Source organism: Chaetodon auriga, chromosome 19 (genome assembly GCF_051107435.1).
Source record: "Chaetodon auriga isolate fChaAug3 chromosome 19, fChaAug3.hap1, whole genome shotgun sequence".
NCBI classification, from domain to species: domain Eukaryota; kingdom Metazoa; phylum Chordata; class Actinopteri; order Chaetodontiformes; family Chaetodontidae; genus Chaetodon; species Chaetodon auriga.
Genome location: NC_135092.1, coordinates 3,390,801 through 3,411,775, shown reverse-complemented (window position 1 = coordinate 3,411,775; position 20,975 = coordinate 3,390,801). Strand labels below are relative to the sequence as shown.

General features: G+C 40.6%; 1 protein-coding gene across 2 annotated transcripts in view; it reads left to right on the top strand.

Annotated features, from left to right (window-relative positions):
• slc12a2 (solute carrier family 12 member 2) overlaps positions 1-20,975 on the top strand; it is a 68,901-nt gene that overhangs the window by 14,950 nt on the left and 32,976 nt on the right. For both annotated transcript variants that reach the window (XM_076757254.1, XM_076757253.1), the window contains exons 2-13: positions 8,531-8,650; positions 10,335-10,410; positions 11,816-11,911; positions 16,265-16,404; positions 17,190-17,300; positions 17,438-17,546; positions 17,662-17,786; positions 18,104-18,188; positions 18,290-18,450; positions 18,574-18,681; positions 18,820-18,943; positions 19,435-19,536. In XM_076757254.1, the coding sequence (XP_076613369.1) occupies positions 8,531-8,650; positions 10,335-10,410; positions 11,816-11,911; positions 16,265-16,404; positions 17,190-17,300; positions 17,438-17,546; positions 17,662-17,786; positions 18,104-18,188; positions 18,290-18,450; positions 18,574-18,681; positions 18,820-18,943; positions 19,435-19,536 (1,357 nt within the window). The remainder of the gene's footprint in view (positions 1-8,530; positions 8,651-10,334; positions 10,411-11,815; positions 11,912-16,264; positions 16,405-17,189; positions 17,301-17,437; positions 17,547-17,661; positions 17,787-18,103; positions 18,189-18,289; positions 18,451-18,573; positions 18,682-18,819; positions 18,944-19,434; positions 19,537-20,975) is intronic.

Sequence of the window (20,975 nt, the reverse complement as noted above, 5' to 3'; positions counted from 1 at the left end):
AACAAAGCTCCTCACTGTTTTCAGGTGCCTCATTCATCACATCTTTGACGGTCATGCCAGAGTCAAACAGTAATTCGACACAATTCCAAAACAAAAATCTCTGCAGTGTGAGGCCAGGCCATTTTGGTTCCATCAACAGGCCTCAGTGGGCAGCAGGGAATCCAACTCTGGGAGAGTTTCAGTGCAGTAAAAGAATAATGAACTGAGTGGTGGGAGGTTTTTCCAAACAATGGTGAGATGTCTGATACAGTGGACATCTGATCGTTCCTCTCAATCACTGATAGAGTGATGCAGGGAGGGTGGGGGGCTCTGCCTGAAATGGGTATCTGAGAATCCATCAGCCAGGCTCAAAAGATGCTTGCCACAGCAATGTAAACTAATACGTATATGGGACACAGTGTACCTGTGGACAATGTTACTCAGATATTATTCACAAATAGTAAAAGTTTAACAGCCATAGAGGCAACTCCTATTACTCTCCCAACGATCATAACCCTGAAAATATTCACTGTACTGTAATAAATAACATCAGAGAAGCTGCAACCAAAGAATGTTTGGTATTTTTGCTTAAAGGTATACTGTGCCGGATTTGTTGGTTGCAGTCTGAAAACAAACCATTCAAAGTTGGCCCCTCCTCCCCGGCTCAATGAGAATAAGAGAGCAGCAGCGGTCAGGCGAGCCAGAGAGTGAATGAAGAGAGGGAGCCGTGTTGGCCAGAACAAAGCCGGGAATCAGAGAAAGAAAACCTGATTTTTGGATTGTTCCACTGTGGTTATGCTCTAAAGCACAAATAAACACACCCAAGGTGCTGCACTGCTGGATTTTGGGTGAATTTAGATGAAGTGCACGCTTCTTCCTGTCTGCTGTTTGCCTCCCTTCTCCGTGTGCGTGAGCCCTGCCTTGGTTAAACACCCACAGACCTGCAGCTCATGACACACGCAGCAGAGGGAAGATGGACTCACAGACGTAACCTGGTCACCAGGTTTTTGAAGGAGAAAATGTTGTTTACATGAAGTGTCAGCTCATGTGATGGATGATGATGATGCATGTTACCGCGATACTTTGAAAAAGCATTCCAGTGAATAGGCTATTTTGTTTTCATATCTTCATGATATTTTGCACTAATTTGGCGCACATTTGACAACAGTAGGCTTACTGTTCTGCATACGTTGTTTAGACACCAGTGAAGAAATCAGCATTGAAAAGTATTGGAGATTAGTATTGGAGACTCTTTATAGCTTTGAAAGTTGTGGTTGGACGTGGATACAATAATCAGATTATGGTTGCTACATTTTTCTGCCATTGGGACCTTTTAAGTTAACATGAGGATTTACATTTAGGAACAATTAGATTTGGTCTTCTTGTATTTCTGAATATGGTAGTGAAAATCCCGCCTTCATCTCGCAATGCTATGTGTCAACCACCTACCATCCACCTTAACAAAAGACTATCTCCAATGTATAGAGCCACGTCTGAATGGACCTTTCCCTCTATTTCTACCAGTCCCTGTTGGCTGTATTGCCTTTTAAGTTGTCAGGCAGTGTGAGCTTTCCAGTTCAGGAACAAAATAAGACTCTCCCAGCTCCTTGCTTTAAATGATGCCAAGTTACCTTCAGTATGTGCCTTTTAATTCATCAGTGCTCTCCTCTTACGCAACCCAGCACAACTCTCTCTTCAGTAAAACTAATTGCCTGTAGTGATGTCTGTTTTTCCATGTAGTTCAGAGGGAAACTGGCAGTTGCAGCCTCACTGACATAAACAGGAGCCTTATTTGTTTTTGATTAGGTGTTTTGCGTCAGTCCTGATAATTTCTAGCAGGAGAATTATTCATTAATATGTAGTCAGCAGGACATACCAGTGTTCTCTGGAAATGAAGTGCTGTCATTCTTTGTTGTCAGGTCCCTCAGGATTTGTAATAGGTCTTGAAAAGTTCCTTAAAACCTTGATTAATGTAAGTCCCAAGGTTAATTTCTAATCTAATAACTAAAATCTAATTGCAACATTAGGATTTCTTTTTTGTAATGATGCCCTTCATGGCAAGTGATGGTGCAGTTTGCACTGCCGTGCTAAGCTCCCGATGCTCTGTCATTGTTGTGCAAAGCCAGCCTTTGTGTTGCTTCAGCGATGTAGATAATGTTCACTAACTCATCCTGTGTCGTCTGCTCTGTTCTCTGTGCTGTGCATTCAGCAGTGAGAGTGAGTCTCAGCCACGTCAATCCAGTTCTTGAGTTTATGTTGGAATATCTGACATGTGTGTCAGCCTTCCCCACTGATTTTGTTGCTCCCATCTACTTCCTAATCGGATGGTGTTTTGTATTATGTGCCTTTTTAAGTGGAACTACTGTGGCAGGGAGATTTGGACATCCTCTCTTGATCCCCAACATAAACAAAATGCAGTGTATCAAATACAGATTTAAACCAGCATCAGGACTTCTGAACTGTTTCCACCTCACACATGCAAGACAGACATGCAACATGAAGCAGAAGCCAAGTGACCTTTCCCAGGTTTTTCTGTCAGTCTCGTAAACAGTGGGTCCCTTTATATTTTACCCTGCTGCTCTGTGATTGGCTTTAAGGGATGGAAAAACAAAATGTTACATATAGATCAGAAAATCTAGGATTCTTTCTTGAATGATTCAGCATTAATCTGTAAAACTCCCTAAATAAAAAATCAGAGAGTTCCATGGGCAGGGTTTTTCCACAGTTTAAAGATTTTGCTCCCTAAACCTTGAAGTATAGGTAACCTTTCATTAAAAACAATCAAATATTTGTATTTTGTAGTATTTGTATTTGTATTTATGTTGTGCAAATAAGTTATTTGAAAATGACTGTTTACCCTATGATGTACTCCATACTGTTTTTAGGATTTATCATTAGTTGATTGTAAAGACAACGACACAAGGTTTTTGTTAACAGAATGTCTACAGATCATAAGAACGATGCTGAGAATCCAGTTTTTCTACATTCCGTAGCTTCAGCATCATTAGTGCCAATAAGATGAATGAGTCCAAGCAAACAGGCCAAAGCATTCTTGCAACCATCTGAAGAAGTATACCTTAATAGGTCATAATGCTCATAATATGAGGAACCCTAAAGCGACAGAGCTGGAGTTGACAGCAAGTTTGACCTGCTTCTACAGATCAGCCAAACAGATGCTCCCTGGTTAACAGTGTCCCTAATGCCACACAAGGGCAGCAGACCTTACTGTCAGTGTTGCATAATGACATCAGCAGCATGACCTGACATCGCTCTGAAACTACGAATGTAATGTCCCAATGCCCAGCTGTTTCAATAATTTGTGCCAGAAGCAGATTAAATTATCTTTGAATTGTTAAACCAACCTCAGGCCACATGGAAGTCACTCAGTTTGCTTTCCAAATGGTTCGAAAAGCCACAGCCATGTCGAACCAAACCTGGTTGTCATTTAGGGTTTGGTGTCAAAGCTCAGTACTCTTTTGGAATTGATGTACCAAACTACAAAAAACAGCTAAGTACCAAAAGCTCTTAACAAAGTCTGGTCAAATTTAAAGCATTGTTTACTCATTCTTTGGTCAGGTAGTCCCTGATTGAAGCCACAACTTTTTCCAGTTTTATTTTGGGTTTGTGCAACTGGTACTCTGCATCATTCACTTAAGCTTTCTCAGATACAGATAAAAACACAGCACTATTTGTCATTAGCTGGTTAGCTCCTAAAATCATTGGGAGATTTGGCCTTTTAAGCTATTTGACAACACTTTGTGTGACCTAATTCAATTGAAGCATACTGAAGTGTTTAGCACCAACCTGTAGAGCTTCAGTTTCCCTTGGCAGGACTCAAATGGTTGAGACCTGTGTTGACCACATTTAATTGAAGCTGGCATGTCAAATGAGTCTAAGGTTATGTCAACTATGATTCTTAAGTCTTCATCTGCTCTATGAACATATGGCTGCTGCACACTTGAAGATTTTTTCTTAGCCATTACCTCTGTATCTGCTGGAAGCCATTAATGTAGGCTCTGCGTCATTGCCCAGAGCTGGATGATATCATTACCTTACTTTCAGAGGGTCACTGCTCCCCAGGCTTTGGACTACTGCAGGGTTTCTTACAAAGAACAATGGGTGAGACAGCAAATACTTCAAATTAAAGGATGGGAGAATGACTCATGTGTGCTTGGAGACGTACAGTAAGAGCAGACTGTCTGTGTCATGGCCGATTGGCTGTTCAGAAAGGAATTCTCCCTTTAATTTCCTGCCTTGTCCTGTGTGTCTGTGTACACTAGCTATCTTTTGGGCTGATGCCAACACAGCCCCTGCCAAGAATTTTATTCTTACCCTGACTGATTTCTGTTTGATACCTGACATTTAGTTTGATCCCAACAGAGTGTTTACACTGTTTACTTTGTGGAATGAACTAGTCATGTGTACCTTAGGGCTGGCTGATGGTGTACATCCGCCTATTGTCTTACTGTCTCCATTAAAGGGAAGGGTGAGGTGGTAACTGTAATGGTAATGCAGGAGCCATGTGGTAATCGGTATGATATACTCTATCCCTCCAAATACATAAATTCATAAGTCCCCTACTAAAAATGTTATACCTCTAAAAATATTATACCTTAAATATAAATGTTATACATTCTCCTATGTGTATGTCAAGACAAATTCTATTTTCATTTTGTATGCTTTTGCTACTGTTAACAGTGATGCTGTGCTCTGAGGCAACATTACCCCATCAAAGTGATTCAGTCCCATGTCTTATTTGTGTTTGCAGCTGCTACAGGGAATGCAAAGTTTCAGTGTTCTGGTACCTCAGACAAGACAAGGAAAAGGGTTTGGAGCATGTCTCGCATAGTTTTGCTCCCGCTGGGGTTTTCAAGCCTCATTGCTAATAATTGGAAGTATGGGAGTGCACATTTGAAATGTTTTGGTAAAAAACCCTTTAATGATACTTTCTAAATCTATCATTGTTTCACACCAATCAGTCATACAAGAATGAAGTTTAATACAAAAATTATTATTCAATGAGGACTAAGAATCTTACTAAACATTTAATGACAGCTTCCACTGCTCACTGTGATACAGACGTATTTCATTCCATGCCCCATAAGTATCGAAGTTTGATAAACGACCCTAATTGGAATCTGCACCACCAATATTGCCAGAGGATGGGTATTCTCCGAAAAAGAGTCAAACTCTACACTATTCCACGCTCGCTTCTGGCCTCCTGGCTTCTTTCCAAAATGTCTTTTCTTTTTTCATCCTGAAAAGTAATTCTTTTGGGGTTTTTTTTTGCTTTTTTTGGATCTTCTGATTTTTCTTTAGGGCTGCAACAACTAATCGATTCAATCAATTAAAATCCGTTATATCATCAGTTGCCACTATTCGCGTGCCACTGCCACGCCATGTGTGCCTCACGCGATGAATTAAGGAAATAATGGCGTCTGCTCTGGCTCTGGGATAAGCACTTGAAAAACGTTGGAGGCAGAGATCAACTGTACAGTGCAGAAATGCCTGATTATAGGTTCTAACTTGAAAAGAAACGTAATCCCATCCATCCATTTTCTCTCCATTCCAGCCCTGGGTAAGACTATTTTAAATGCTAATGCTCGATAAAGCTAACTCCGCTGATCCATCACAAAATGGAGATAAAACAGATGGAAGGTACTTTTGTCTGTTACATTTGTTTTTAAGTTAACTTGCCATTGTGCGTTTGCCCAGCAAAACTGACACAAATCTTTTGGAGACAACAGATTTATTGAACGCTAATTAGCTGCAATAAATATATTTTTAGTGCGTGGCTGCATTCCCAGTTTCCATTTATTCAGCTTTATTTAACAGTAAGACAAGGAGTAAGCTTTGGTTTTTGAATTACGGGAAATAAACAAATGTAGCTTTTTTCCCCTTTTATCCAATTGATAATTCATTGAAATATGAATTGGCAGATTAATCAATTATAAAAATAGTTGTTAGTTGCAGCCCTACAATTCTTTATGCTTAATGCTAAAAAAGTCAAGTTGTAATAATGCAGCTGTATCAGAACATCACCGTTACTTAAAAGTTTAAAACATAATTACAGTATCTTTGTTGATTTTATTAGTAATTACTATTGTGCCTTTAGCTGAACAGAATACCCTAAAAAACCATGACTGAATAAAACCCCTAATGAGAAAAGTCATCCTTGACAGTGTAAAAATCCATTTGGAAAAGACGCTAACCCTGTTGTGGATTGGGATCTCTACAGCCTGTCTAGCTGCCATTGCCAGAGGGTTGCTGAGTCATTGAGGGGACACATGCAGGGTGTTCATGTTGACAGATGGCCCAGGTGAAGTGATGCTGACTGATGCGTTAAGCCCAAGCCTTCCCCCCCACAGGTCAGCTCGGCACATGCCAGAGGCCCGGCTCTCTTGGATAATTTATAACACCTATTTATACGTCCAGCAGAGCGTAACAGAGCCTCTCTGCTCAGAGATGTTCATTTACATGTCTGTCATGTTTCCTCTATCTTACCATAAACTTTGTTCCATCTTCAAGACATTCTGTTACATCAACAATTGCTGATGAACTATCCTCAAATAAAGGCTTTGTTGGGGTGGGCGCTGTTAATTTACACAGTGAGTGTTTATCTCTTGGGATGTGGACGAGGCCGGAGCTGTATCACCACACTTCCTTTCCACTGCTGTAAAATGACACAGTGGAAGAGGATCCATAAACCCAAGGTCATCCATTTCCAAAGGAAACTGACTGAATATGACACGCTGCTGTAAAAAGACACCTTTTCCGTTGGAATGTAAACATATTCGTGCAGCAATAACATATTATTACTAATAGGTGAGCATTTTCCAAGAATTTGATTTCATAGCGCAATTTGCCACATACATTCTTTTTAATGGAGTTATGTAACCTGCCCTTGACATGTCCAGTCCATTATGACAGCATTATTCTAAAAATACAGCAGGTATAGACTCTGTGCGTACTCGTGTCTGTTGGCAGTGGAATTGTATTGAACATTAGCAGCATGTTGATGGGCTCCAGAGTGAACTTTTGTACAAGTCGATGGTTACTCTCCATCTGAACCCGAAGGGGTTTGTGGTGCTAGAGGCAGGGCCCAAGAATGGTGATGTCTGCCGGTATTTGTCACTGATATTCCTGAGGGATTTGTTGACTCGTGCCGCCAAAATGTTCATTCATCACAAATCATTTGTGTGAATGCATTACTTGTTAAGGTTTTGATGGTGCCTTGTCAGTTGCCTGTCACGTGCCTGTTTAAGCGATGACCTGCACTACTTGTGGTTGTTTTTAGAGATGGTAACAAACATTTTTAACTCGTGCGTACAATTTCGTGGCCTCTGCTACAAAACTTTCGACCTCAAACACCAGCGCAACATGCAGACAAAGTGAACGTGCAGCCCTGAATTGCCTTGACATTTGCTAAACACATTCATGGCTCTCAGAGAAAAAAAATGGAGATGAAACATTTTTAGCTTTCAAAGGAGCAAGGCTCCAAGAACAAGCAAATTTGTCATTATGTTTTTACTCCTGAGAGCAGGAGCAATAAGCATTGCAGATAATGGGCTAACTAAATACCATATAACATTATTATGAAAATTATACCAATGACTCATTTTTTCTGATGTCAGAGCTGTTCTGAAGTCATGCTGTTAAGTTTTTTTTAGTTTGACACCCTTCTGTACAATTCTCCTGGCCAGTGGAGGGAGGAAATGTGGTGACAGCTTCACAATAAGCACAAAGGAGTTGTGTACAGACATCCTGTATTCATCCCAAGGTCATTACAAGTGCTATAAAATGCAGGACGGACAATCTGCTGGATACCCAAAGAGTCCTGGCAGTGAGGCCACCAACGTCACAACATTGTCTGCGCACAGGAGGGAGGCTTCCTGTGTTTTATCTGCTGCAGTAACACATACTCTGTCTGTGTGTCTGTCTGGTTTAAAGAGCTGGTGTTGTCTAGAAAAGTGTGACCTGTCAGCCGGAGGGTTTCATCACATTGCTATTCCATGATTACTATGTCATTTATGGTGGTTCAGGACCTCGGCAGTCTGTATGTCAGAGTATCGTTGGCAAGATACTAATCCCGATGCTGTGCCATCGGTGTGTGAGCAGGTTGCTTAGCTGCCGTCGAATAAATGGGCGAATGTAGACTTGTGTTGTAAAAGTGCTTTGAGTCGACTTCCAGTCAAAATGAACCATTTGTGTCCTACAATTTCCTGTTGCAGTTTTTAATTTTTAATTTAGTTTTACTTTTACTTGATTTTGATAATGGTTGTTCTATTGAAGAGGTATGATGGTCAAAAAAGAGCGGTATTTTTTTTGGACATCTTGATTGACGTTTGTCTCAGCTTACCATACTCTGCCATGTGGATTGCTTCCTTGTCCCACCACAGCTAACACCCAGGATTCATCCCCTTTGACCACATTCCAGTGTTCTGGCTCCAAGGTTACCATTACTGGCAGTTCTACAATCCAGGACTTGGAATGTCTTTGAAACAGGCTATGGGGGACAACAGTAAACATGATTTTATTTTTTGCTTTTTAGGAGCCATTTGAGGATGGATTTGCCAATGGCGATGAGCTGACCCCAGCTGAGGAGGCTGCTGCTAAAGAATCAGCTGATTCCAAAGGAGTGGTCAAGTTTGGCTGGATTAAGGGAGTGCTGGTGAGTCCCTTTCAAAATGCAATGCTTTTTCAAAGCCCTGCTTTTCAGTTATTTTAAGGTGTTTCTTATTCTTTAAGTCAAATTACCCACAAACACTGTTAAAATCACAATGTGAAGTCAGGGGATTTGTAAAAGTTTGAATAGTTAAGATGAAACTAATAACTAACTAATTAAAAATTTGATCAAGGTTCAAGTATATATACTATGTATAACAGTCAAACATATATTCTATTACTCTGAGGTAACACTGGCTGTTCTAAAATGGAAAGAAACCCTAAAAGAGTGACAAAACATTAGCAATACACAAGCTGCAAAACTCAACGTAAATGTGAGTTTACATTTTGCACCTTGCATGCTCAAAGAGAGAAATGGCTTTACTGTTTGTCCATTTTATCAACCATTCTACACATTACTGTAAATACGACAGCTGTGTCAGCTGTATTGATCTTAACGTTTTGTCGTCATATTCTCGGTCATGTTTATATGTTGGTAAGTAAGTATACTGTAAGTGGTGAGTTAAACTCAGTGAAGTGGATTACAGGCGAGAAGTGTGCCACTATATAATTTGAACTGTATGTGCAAGTAGAAGACACCCTGTTAAGGATTTTGGACCATGAGTGTGAATAACTGATGGATCAGATTTTTTTTTGCTTGGTCGTGGTTACACCACTGAGGAAGAAATAATTCACAACACTTGAGACATGTTTAATTTTATTGAAAGTATAGTCAGCAGAGGATGAATTTTTCACGTTAGAATGTGTCTGGAGATTATCATCCTGCATTTATTTTGACACAAGATGTCCGCACTTCCTCTCTAATATAAACCTTGCCCTAATTCTTGTGTGTCTTAGAATCTGATAGCTTTTATCACATGGTCTAGGATATTTTCTGAAGGTAATCTTAAAATGTAATACTCGGCTGGTCTCTGCAGGGAGAAGCAGGTGCTAGGTCAGGGTCAGCTGATGATCTGTACACCTAGAGCTCTTCATGTTGCCAAGACTGTTCAACAGAGGGTGGAAATGAAATATTTTAGTTAATATAATGTGGTTAATCATTTTAACCTTCACAAGTATTAGAAAGAAGTCTTAACTGTATGGGATCAAAGTGAAGATAAGTAGTTACCCTTCAAGATCAGAAGACAGGAGATGTCAGTGATTACAAAAGATAAAGAGTTAATAAAAGGTTATTCTCTGCAACTCTCTCAAACTATTCTGACTTCATTCTGATAATATACTTGGTGGATTAAGAGTCAAATAGGTACAACATCTATTGTTGCTTTGATTAAGTCTTCAGAAATATTCAAATCCAGTCTGAAAGCTGTTATCTGTGTCTGCATTTAGACGAATCTATGCTCGACAGCATTCCATCTTTTCAACAGAGAATGGGCGTGTGACCTTATAGCACATCTGGGGGGTGAAGTTGTTGTGTTTTAGGCAGCTACCTCTTGCTGATATGAGCCACGTGCAGCTTTAATTTTAATCTTATTCCTTAAAAATCCATGTTGCTATGTGTTGCAGTGAAGTATTAAAAGGTCAGCCAAATGTTATTAATATCAAACAATGGTAGAAGCCGTCGTTGGTAAAGCCTGGCAGTATCATCGCCAGAAAATAGAAAACCTAATGTCTGGTTGACGTGAACCTGTCCCCCGTCATGCACCCACAGTAACAGGCCCTCCTCTCTGCAGGTCCGCTGCATGTTGAACATTTGGGGTGTGATGCTCTTCATCCGCATGTCATGGATCGTGGGTCAGGCTGGAATTGGTAAGGAGACATCACTCATGAAGAACTGACAATTTTAAATACAATTAACTGTTTAGAATGTAGTTTTCAGCTCTCAGTATATTTCCAGTGTCCTGTCCCCTAAAGGAAATTGTGAGTTTGTGCTGTCGACATGGGAAGTTGTGTGTGCAATGTGCCTGTGGTTAAAGGCATGAGAACACTGTTGCTTCACAAAAAGTAAATGGTGTAAGACTCAATGTTAATTTTAAAAACATGGGATTATTTTGTTTTCTGCATTGCAATGCCATGCTAAGGAACCAACAGAGTAGACAACAGTGGCAGAGCCAATTAAAGCATCACATGTGCACTCAATAAGCTAAACCTCTACCTTTTACGGCAACATTAATGTGGTGCAGTTCTGTTGTTCAAGAAAAAGATTCACCCTTCCTGTTTCTGAACAGCTGTCACATCGCACCATTACAGCCCCAGTGTGTGGTCAATGGCTGGTGCCCTGCTGCCCCTTACACACTCTTTTGAATCAGTCAGAATGTGAGGGCTACTAACAACCAGGAACAAATTGTGTTACACAGTTTAGACAACTTACTACAAATAATCAATACTTGCATACTGATCTTCCAAAGCATGCCTTAATTTTTTGATGTTGAGGCTCATCTTCCAGGCAACTGTTGTATTCAGTCGATTATAGTGTGAGATGATGTCAGCTTGAAAATGCAAAACTAAAATTATCGGTAATGTGAAGTATGCATGATTTGCAGTAATTTGGGTGAAGAGTGCGAAGCTACTGTGATGAAAAAATTACACTCACTCAGGCAGTGAACGTGTTTGGGTGGATGCAGAACTTTCAAACCTGGACTCATGAAACCAAAACTATCTGCATCGAGAGATACCAGGTGACAAAATACTTCAAGCGACCCCTAATGCCCCTTTTTTTCTTTCCTGTTGTTAGAAAATCAGAGTCAGACCGCCAGGGGCCTGTTTGATACACATCCAATGTTTTACTTTGATATGACAAAGACTGCACATAAGTGACAAATTCAAATATCACTGTCCAGAAAAGTCACCAAGCAGTGTGGAGCACAGCCCGTGTTTATTAGCACTGCGGCGCTCACTGGGTGGTCATTTCAGACCCAGCGTTCAACACTCTGTGTCAGCTACTTTCTCATTTCACACACAACACAACTCCCCGCCGCCCCCGACGTCCCCAGCACTTCTTGATAATTCTCCACTTTGATGTGAAATGTCACCACGAAGTGACGCGTGGCAGACTTGACTGCAGCGGCTCGTCCTTGTGGCCGCGCTGCTACTTTTCACAGAGCGCTCAGAGTGATTGGATGGCCAGCTAGAAAACTGTTAACAGTGTTGCACATTCTTGTCATTCAAGCGTAGATAGTGTAATGTAAAGGTTGTCATGTGTTTTCTTCCGCAGCTCTCGCCTGTTTGATCGTCGTCATGGCTACTGTAGTGACAACCATCACCGGCCTCTCCACCTCTGCCATTGCCACCAACGGATTTGTACGGGGAGGTATGCATCACCTTCTTTTCTAGAATGATAGGCTCGCTATAGTCATGAGACAATGTGTCACAAAAGCAGAAAACTATGGTGATCAGTGATTTATTTGGAGCAGCAGAGTTCTTTTGGCCTCTTCCTGCTGTTTGGTGTGAAACGAGGTGATCCTCGTGTGTGATTTTAACCAGCATGAGCAGCCATCAGTCATCAGACACAGTGTAGTATTATGTGTGCAGCTTTATTCGAAGTCAGATGGAAGAAGGGTTAAACACACATCTTGTCTCAGTGAGAGGAGAAACGCACACTTTGTGTTGAAGCGAATGGAAGCAAAAGTCGATCTGAGTGGGTGGTCTGACATGGGTATTAAGGCATTCCTCAGTCACTGCATCGGGCAAAATGGGCTCATAATTAGTTCAATGTTTCATATTGAGATGAAGAAAAAAATCAAATTGAAGTAGAAAAGATGTTGTAAATTGGATTCCTTTGCTGCTTTTAGGCAGACAGAAGTAGTGTCAAATATCTTAACTCTTTACGGACTCAGGGTTTTTTTCTGCTTCATGGGATGGAACCTAGACCTAGTATTTTTGCTCATGCAAGATCACTGTTGTTTTTTTTTTGTTCTTTGGTCAGTTCTGTTCTTTTTCTCCTTGCTGATCCTGCCTCAGCATCAGCCATAAACACAAAATATGGCTGTGGAGGATGGATGTGAAGAAAAATCTCCCCCTGTTCCTCTTAACTGGCTAACTTGCTACTCACTGTGAAACTTTGCCAGGGAAAATGTAAACACAGACTCTTCTGGTCTGGGAGTTGGAAATCGTTTCGTCTGATTCTGCGAGGAATCCAGGCACAGGCATTTAGAACTGCATGGAAACAACCAATCTTGTCCCCGATGGTCTTGTTTGCTTATGTCGGCCATCCAAAGGCGTCAGTGTTAAACAGAGACTGTTTCATAAGCAGTAAACTCCTTAAACACCTGCTTCAAATGTATGAACTCCCTGGGGATCAGAGTGCAGAGTGTTCCAGGTGCTCAGGTGCTGCTGAAAACATGAAATGAAATCCAAATCCAGGAAGGCTGGTTTGAGTAATAGATCAATGACTTTGAAGGTTTACCAGGCACCAAAACACTGCATAACAGTTTACAATACCATGAGACAGGATTTCATAACTGTGCCATTTTATCCTTCATCTCCAAGATGAACGTAAGCAGCAGAATTACCCTGTCACGTCACCAAGTGGTTTACCAGGAATTTCAGCTTGCATGTATTTGATTGGCCAGCACAGTGTCTTGCTGGATGATGACACATTGCTTTGCAGTAAAAGTTGAGCCTCATTCACTTTTGCTTGGCAGTGAGTGCAATAAAATGAATAAAGGAGCGTTGTTTTTTTTGCTGATGTCAGTCAGAACTTGGTTTTATGATCCAAACGTCTGTACATTATGCTCCCTAATTTTAAATCACCTGTTCAATACCATATTAGCAGCCTTTTTAGTCCCTGCTTTCAACTCCCTTTCCTGCCATTCTCATAACTTTTCAGGGAAGCCTTGCACAGTGGCCTCAATTCACTGCCTGCAGAGTAGTGTTTGAAATGTAAGATGTAAGTGAAATGTCAAAGCGGAGCCGTTGAGGGTAATTAATGCAGAGTCGCTTTCAGTTACAGTGGCGTTTGTTTTAGACGTGGTTACATTGTACATTTTATTTACATTTTGTCTTAGAAATGTAGGCGTTGAGTCACATTAACTGTTAAGCTCTTTTGTTTAAAGGTTTCATGTTCTTGATTTTCTTTGATTCCTTATCCCTGCTCGTAGTGGCCTTTGGTTCTCTTCACAGACACACACAGGTTTCCAAAAACGAGACACTTGGTCATCTTAAATGTTTGGCCTGTGCTAAAAAAGGATTAGTGAATCTGTTTTAAATAGCCTTGGTTTGGAATTTGATAGCTTCCATTGTCAACAAGCTCAATTATGATAACAACTTCATTTATATACAGCTTTCAAAACTGGTGTTACAAGTGCTTCACAGCCAAGGACAAATGAGTAGAAAGAAAACAGTAACGGTAACAGGAAAGTCAAAGACAAAATAGCAGTAAAAATAATTAAGAGATAAAATAACTAAGAAAAGTCAAAGTTAGAGAAAAAGTTAGTCTTGAGAGGGGAGGGAATTTCCTAGTGTGAGTTCCTCAGGCAAGCTTTCCCAAAGGGTTGGAGCCCTAAGTCCTTCAAGCCTTGACTGGGGAATAGCTAACAGGGCCATGTCAGAGGAGGTCAAGCTACAGGCTGGTGAGTAATGATTGAGAAGCTCGGCCAGGTAGCCTAGTGCCATAGCATGCAAGGCCTTAAAAGTCAAGATTAAAGTTTTGGCAGTGAGGTGAAACAAAAGTCTTTACTGCCCAACACAGTGTGAGTGGATTTAATCACATGCCGTAGGACTTACTGTAATACAGTCAGCCAGAGCACTGTTTGTTTTCTAACCATATCAAAACCCACATCAAACCATATCAGTTTTCCAAGGTTTTTGTCAATTGTTTGCTCCTTTTACCTCATCAGATACTTCACTCTGTTTTTATCAAAGGTTTACCTTTGAATGTGATTAATAACAGATATGGGACTGATGTGACTGCCAATACAGAATAGATCTTTGCCAGTATACATAATAGTACAAATAAAATGGTACTTTGCCAGTATATTGTACTTCTTCTCTGGCTCTGGGCGAGCCGTGAGTTATTTTCTTTCTGCAGTTAGCTGTGCTATGCAACATACTGGTGACATCATAAAGGCTGGCTTTCACCAGGAAGGAATATGTCTTTAATCATTGTAAATCATTATTTAAACCTGTTGCACAAACATGCCAAGTCATTTTATTTATATAGCTCAAATTACAAATTTGCCTCAAGGGGCTTTACAATCTATACAGCATATAACACCCTTTTACCTCAGGCTCTCATTTAAGACTTGCGGACACAGCTCCTTCAGATAATGTCTACATAAGTTAAGGGTTGCAGTGCGAAGTATGTGAAAGAGACTAATGCATAGCAGCCTGATGCGTCTCAGGTGTTTGAGCGTGTAAATGTGAATGTGGGGTGACAGACAACCACAGCTGCTGTGCTGCTTACACTTTGCAGACAAGGTGTATAAGGGGTTTGGAGCAGTGAAGGTGAATTTCTGACGCAAAAACAAGACATACAACAACAGTTAACAGTTAAATTCTACCTAATAAGGTTTTTTTTGTTGATTGTGGTAAGGGTTTCTCACTTGTAACACCCACTTCCGGTGGACCTATATGTGAGAACACCAATGGCCGATTCAGTTGGACCGGACATTAAACAGATTTTACCTTGTAAGTGAGTGTGTAGGCATGTTGATGATGTTTCAGTCATGTCTTGGCACACCCTACCCATGCTCTACTGACACTCCACCCAAACACCACCCCTCACTTATGGAGTATATCCGGTAGGTCAGAACACGGCTGACACCGACATTGTCCTGCTGTGCGCCACATGTGAAAGGAAAACTTCGGATAATGTCTTGATTTCGTATGAGAAAATGACTTATGAGTACAGATTAGAGCCAAGTATTAGGAGTACCATGCCCAGTCAGTCACGCTGTTTCAAACAGCTGATTGGCAGTGTGATATGTGATCCTGGAACTAAAATAACCTTTTGATGTGGAACATGGGCTGCTGTGGAGGCCTCTCCCAACTGTTGCTATGTGTGGCTGTGGTGTTCTTTTAACAGTCCACACTCAGAGAGGATAGTGCATAATTGACCATTTACAATTGTGCTATTAGAAGCCTTTGATGGCCCTATTTGGCTCAGACAACACACAGATCTGAGGATGAATCTAGCTGGAGTAGAGCAGTTGTCCATAAATCAGAGTGTCCTTGGGCAAGATACTGAACCCCAGATTACTCCCGATGTTGTGCCATCACTGTGTGACTGTGGTTGAATGGTTGTTGCTCCTGGTGAGCAGGTTGGACCATGAATGGCAGCCTCTGCCACCAGTGTAGCAATGCATGTGTGAATAGGTGAATGCTGACTTGTGTTGTGAAGTACTTTGAGTGGTCGACAAAACTAGAAAAGTGCTGTGAAAATGCAGTCCATTACCATTTCCATTTAACTCCATTTAACTACTTGGACAGCTGACAGTTTGTACCACATTTATGGTTCACAGAGACAGACTATTGACTGTTATTTCCCAGTGCAATACTTTCAGATGCAAATATTGCAATATCATCCTACTGTATATACAGTATATATTCACAGTTAATGAAAGAATGGTAACAATGGTGTTATCAATTTAATGAAATGTGTTCTAGCTTTTCACAAGAGTAAGTTAACTTTTACTAATATCTTTTCTTTTACCCTCTTTTCCAGGTGGAGCATATTACTTGATTTCAAGGAGTCTGGGCCCAGAGTTTGGAGGCTCTATTGGTCTGATCTTTGCCTTCGCCAATGCAGTGGCTGTTGCCATGTATGTCGTGGGCTTTGCTGAAACTGTAGTGGAACTTCTTGATGTAAGTTTCTGTGTCTTCTAGTGCTTTAAAGCAGCTAGTGATTCCTGCTGTGTCTCTTGTTGTTGGTGCAGTTCCATTACTTTGGCTCTACTGGATACCTGACCTTTCTTAAGCCATATAGACAGCTTGGAGCACAAGAGAGAACGTTAGCAATATGACACCCTTTATATAGCAAGTTAACTAACTTAAGTTAACTATACTGAGGTTGTTTATTGGCTGTCCATTCATTCATCCATTAGCAATATCCCAGCTAATCCCAGCTGACACTAACACTGAGAGAGAGGACAGGTTTGTCAGTCAGTCCAAGGACTGACACACAGACACAGACAACCACTCACATTCACACCTACAGGCATTTTAGAGTTGCAAATTAAGCTAACCAGCATGTCCTTGCGCTGTGTGTGGAAACCGGAGAACACAGAGTTAACCATGACAGGCACGGGGACGACATGCTACATGCTACATTCCCTCTTCTGTGCAAACATACATTCCATCCAAGTCCATCCTAGTACATCTGAAGAAAATATGAGCATCAGAAATCTGAGTTAGACAACTCAACTGAATATCCACCAAGTTAGCCTTTTTTTCTGCAGAATTACCTTTTTCTGTTACTGTCTGCATGTTAATTGTAGTTTCATTTGTAAGCTTCCCATCATTGGATTTTTGTTTAAACTATTATATTGTCTTTTGCAATATCAAGTAAAAAATATATCAGAGAACTTGAGTGTACCCCCTTTGGGAGTTCATTTTTATTCTATTTAACAGCTCCTTGTATTGCCTTTCAGGGTGTAGATGCCATCATGACAGATAACATCAATGATATTCGAATCATCGGTACCATCACTGTAATCCTTCTCCTGGGCATCTCTGTGGCAGGAATGGAATGGGAGGCCAAGGTATGAACAAAGTTCCCTCCCTCTCTGATACTGCGTGTTACTAGAAATGGTTAAGTCTAAGTCTGAGAATTCCCACTACAGGACACACAGTATGATTGATGCATAATTAATGAACTAGTTAATGTGCTTCTCTGTAGGCCCAGATCTTCTTGCTAGTTGTCCTCATCACAGCCATCATCAACTACTTCATCGGGACCTTCATTCGTGTCGAGTCGAAGGAATCTATGGGCTTCTTTGGATATGACGGTATGACCACGCACTGATTTCTCAAGTGAAAGGGTCTTTTAAGACAGGAATGACATCTGTACCACCTCACAACCCTGCCGCCTTTTCTGTGTTTAAAACTCTGTCTCGTCGTCAGCTTCAATCATGTGGGAAAACATGGGTCCGGAATTTCGAGGAGAAACGTTCTTCTCTGTCTTCGCCATCTTCTTCCCTGCAGCCACTGGTATTCTGGCAGGAGCCAACATTTCAGGAGACCTTGCTGTAAGTCACCTGGAACTATTAACAAAACACCCTTTGAAAAAGAGATTATAGACATCAAGGGGTTTATCCCGATGGAATACATTTGACTAAAGCTGGCAAACCAAGCAAACTAATTGTCTGCAGATTCTTGGGCACTTATCTTTGTCAGACCTCAATTTTAGCTGGTACACCTACTCCTCGTCAAACCGCAACAATTGATGACATCATCGCAGGATTGATGACATCATCTAAAAGCTCTTTGTTGATAAGAATGAAAACATTTGTGCAGGTCTAGAATGCTTGTAATCTTAAGTCTGTGTTGTGGTTGTTTGTTGCAGGACCCACAGCTGGCCATTCCCAGAGGAACCCTTCTGGCCATATTGATCACAGGAATAGTCTACCTGGGTGTTGCTGTTTCAACAGGTGCAGTATTATAGTAAATGTGAGATTCTCCAGCTTTAAGAATCTGCACTTTTTCACAGTTTCTGAACAGGCTTTTAATATGCGCATAATACTCCCACCAGGCTCCTGCATCGTGAGAGATGCCAGTGGAAATGTGAATGACACAGTCAGTTCTCAGTTTTTGGCCAACTGCACGAGTGCTGCCTGCAACTTTGGCTATGACTTCTCTTCCTGTAGGACCAGTAAAGAACCCTGCCGCTATGGCCTCCAGAATGACTTCCAGGTATGAAGCTGCCCTATCAGAAGATGGTTATTATGCACATTTCAGAAACAGAGGTTAAAATAACTGTGTTGTTGCTCACTGCCAAAGTCAAACAGTTTACCCTGCATTTAACTTTCCTTTCAGGTGATGAGTTTGGTTTCTGGTTTTGGGCCCATCATCACTGCTGGAATCTTCTCTGCCACTCTGTCCTCAGCTCTGGCCTCTTTGGTCAGTGCACCGAAAGTTTTTCAGGTAAGACTCGACCCAAACTGCATCAAGGTATCTTAACAAGTTACACTGATAACCAGTGAGCAATTTACTTTTTGATTGTGGCACATTTTGTAATTTTTGATTCTGAACAACTTCAACGCAAACATTCTGTTTCGACAGGCTTTATGTAAGGACAACATCTACCCCGGCCTGAGCATGTTCGCCAAAGGCTACGGCAAGAACAACGAGCCCCTGCGAGGCTACATCCTGACCTTCGGTATCGCTCTGGCCTTCATCCTCATCGGTATGCCTGCGTACACTGCTCATTTGTATTCTGACAATTAGGCTTTGTTATTGTATGAGATCACAATGAACAAAAGCCTAAAAGCTTAGAGATAATAACAATCAGTATACTGCAATATGATGACGTGGGACTAAACTAACTTAATGCTTTGTTTTATCTGTAATGTCAGAATCATTTCCTAGATGTTTCCTGGAAGGAACAATGTAATTTGGTAGTAATTATTCCCATTTGCCTATAATTAGCAGCAGATTTCCTAGTTCTTTCCTGAAAACGTCCTACTAAAACATTTGAAAATTAATAAGAAACTATGGACCCCTAAAACAAAGTTTTGTCAGATGTGCTGTTTCAGAGACCTTACTATTTGACAGACTGAAAGTAATAAGTTTGACAGTAGTATGTCAGTACAGAACATGGTCTGATGGTGGTGTTAGAGGAAATTGCAGGTTTGACTTTTGGCCCATCTTAAGTTAACTGATGTTCTCTTCTTACAGCTGAGTTGAACATAATTGCGCCCATCATCTCCAACTTTTTCTTGGCGTCCTATGCCTTGATCAACTTCTCTGTGTTCCATGCATCACTGGCTAACTCACCAGGTAAGATCGAGATCCACAAATGGCAGAAAATACGATGTAAGATGTGCTAGATCAAGACGTTAAGACAGCAAAGAAACTTATCAGGAGAGACACACCTTGTTTGAGTGTAAAAACAAGCAGCCATGATAGCAGAGTCACGAGTAAAATGCTGTTTAACAATGATTGTGATGGGAAATGATGAGCTTTCAAAAGGAATTACTTGAAGCACTTAGACATGTCCTGAGCTCTAAAGTGCCTCAAAGAGCTTAGGGCTCACAAGACTGGCTCTATCAGACCGTCCATGGAAAAGCTAAGAGAAAATCTGTGGGCGAGTGAATGTGTGTAAATGTGACGTGAACACAGTTTGCTATTTTTCAACAGAAGCTGAAGCTAATCTCAGTGCGAAAAATTAGCAGCAAGCTGGTCCACTGATTGTTTGATTGATTAAAATCAAGTGTTTTGGTTTCAAAATCTATGTGATTGACATTTACTTTACTTTTGGTTGTACTTTTGGGTGCCATAATCCAGAGACTCTTGGTAATATCAATTAAGTGGCCTTTGGGTTGAACAGTTTTAGCTTCAATTAAAGTTCACACTGAAAACAACACAATTACAAAATACCATGTCTATTTATCGTTGCTGAAAATTACAAATTACTCCTTCATTGAGTCATCTAAACAAAAACACACTTAACATGAAGTTCGGTATTCAGGTATGACAAATGAATCCATTGATACGTAGTTGCTAGCAATGAAAACATACTGCACACATACACACACGCAGATATAAGGCGTGTAAATCAATGATCTTTATAATTTGTAAAAAGCTCCTCAAACAGTTGTGACTTAAAGTTTGCTTACTCACTTGTTCCTGAGCTTTCAAAGCCTTTATCAGCACATGGAGTTCTCAGTTGTTATGAAACTGTAGGATTAAACTTCAGTTATTCAGAGAACTTTTAGGGACAAAGAAAAAAATAAAAAAAACCTTTTTCAAGCAGCTTTAACATGCTACCAAAAATCAAAGCTTATTTCTCAGATTCTCTGTGTTTCCTCTGATAGTTTAATAAGCCTGGTCAAGCATCAGACTCAGTAGTTTGAGGAAGAAATCTTAAAAGAGTTTGTGACATAGTGGATTTTTAATGAATGATGATGTATTTTCTGTCAAAACGAAAGAAAAAATTCACTGATACAAATTGCTCCCTACTTCCTTATTACTGTATAATGTAATGTTCTTAGAAAGGACATTAATCAAATTCCCCCAAGTCACCCCCCATTTTCCTTCAGTCACTCAATCACTATGTTGTTGCATTGAAATATGTTTCTACAGAAGTGTGCAGGTCTGCATTACTGACTACTGAGTCATTTTATATGATTCACTGGGTAGCAATTGGAAATGACAGTTGTGTTCAATTGAAAGCATGTTGAAGCCCTTGTAAATGAACAGTACGTTATTTCAGTGTT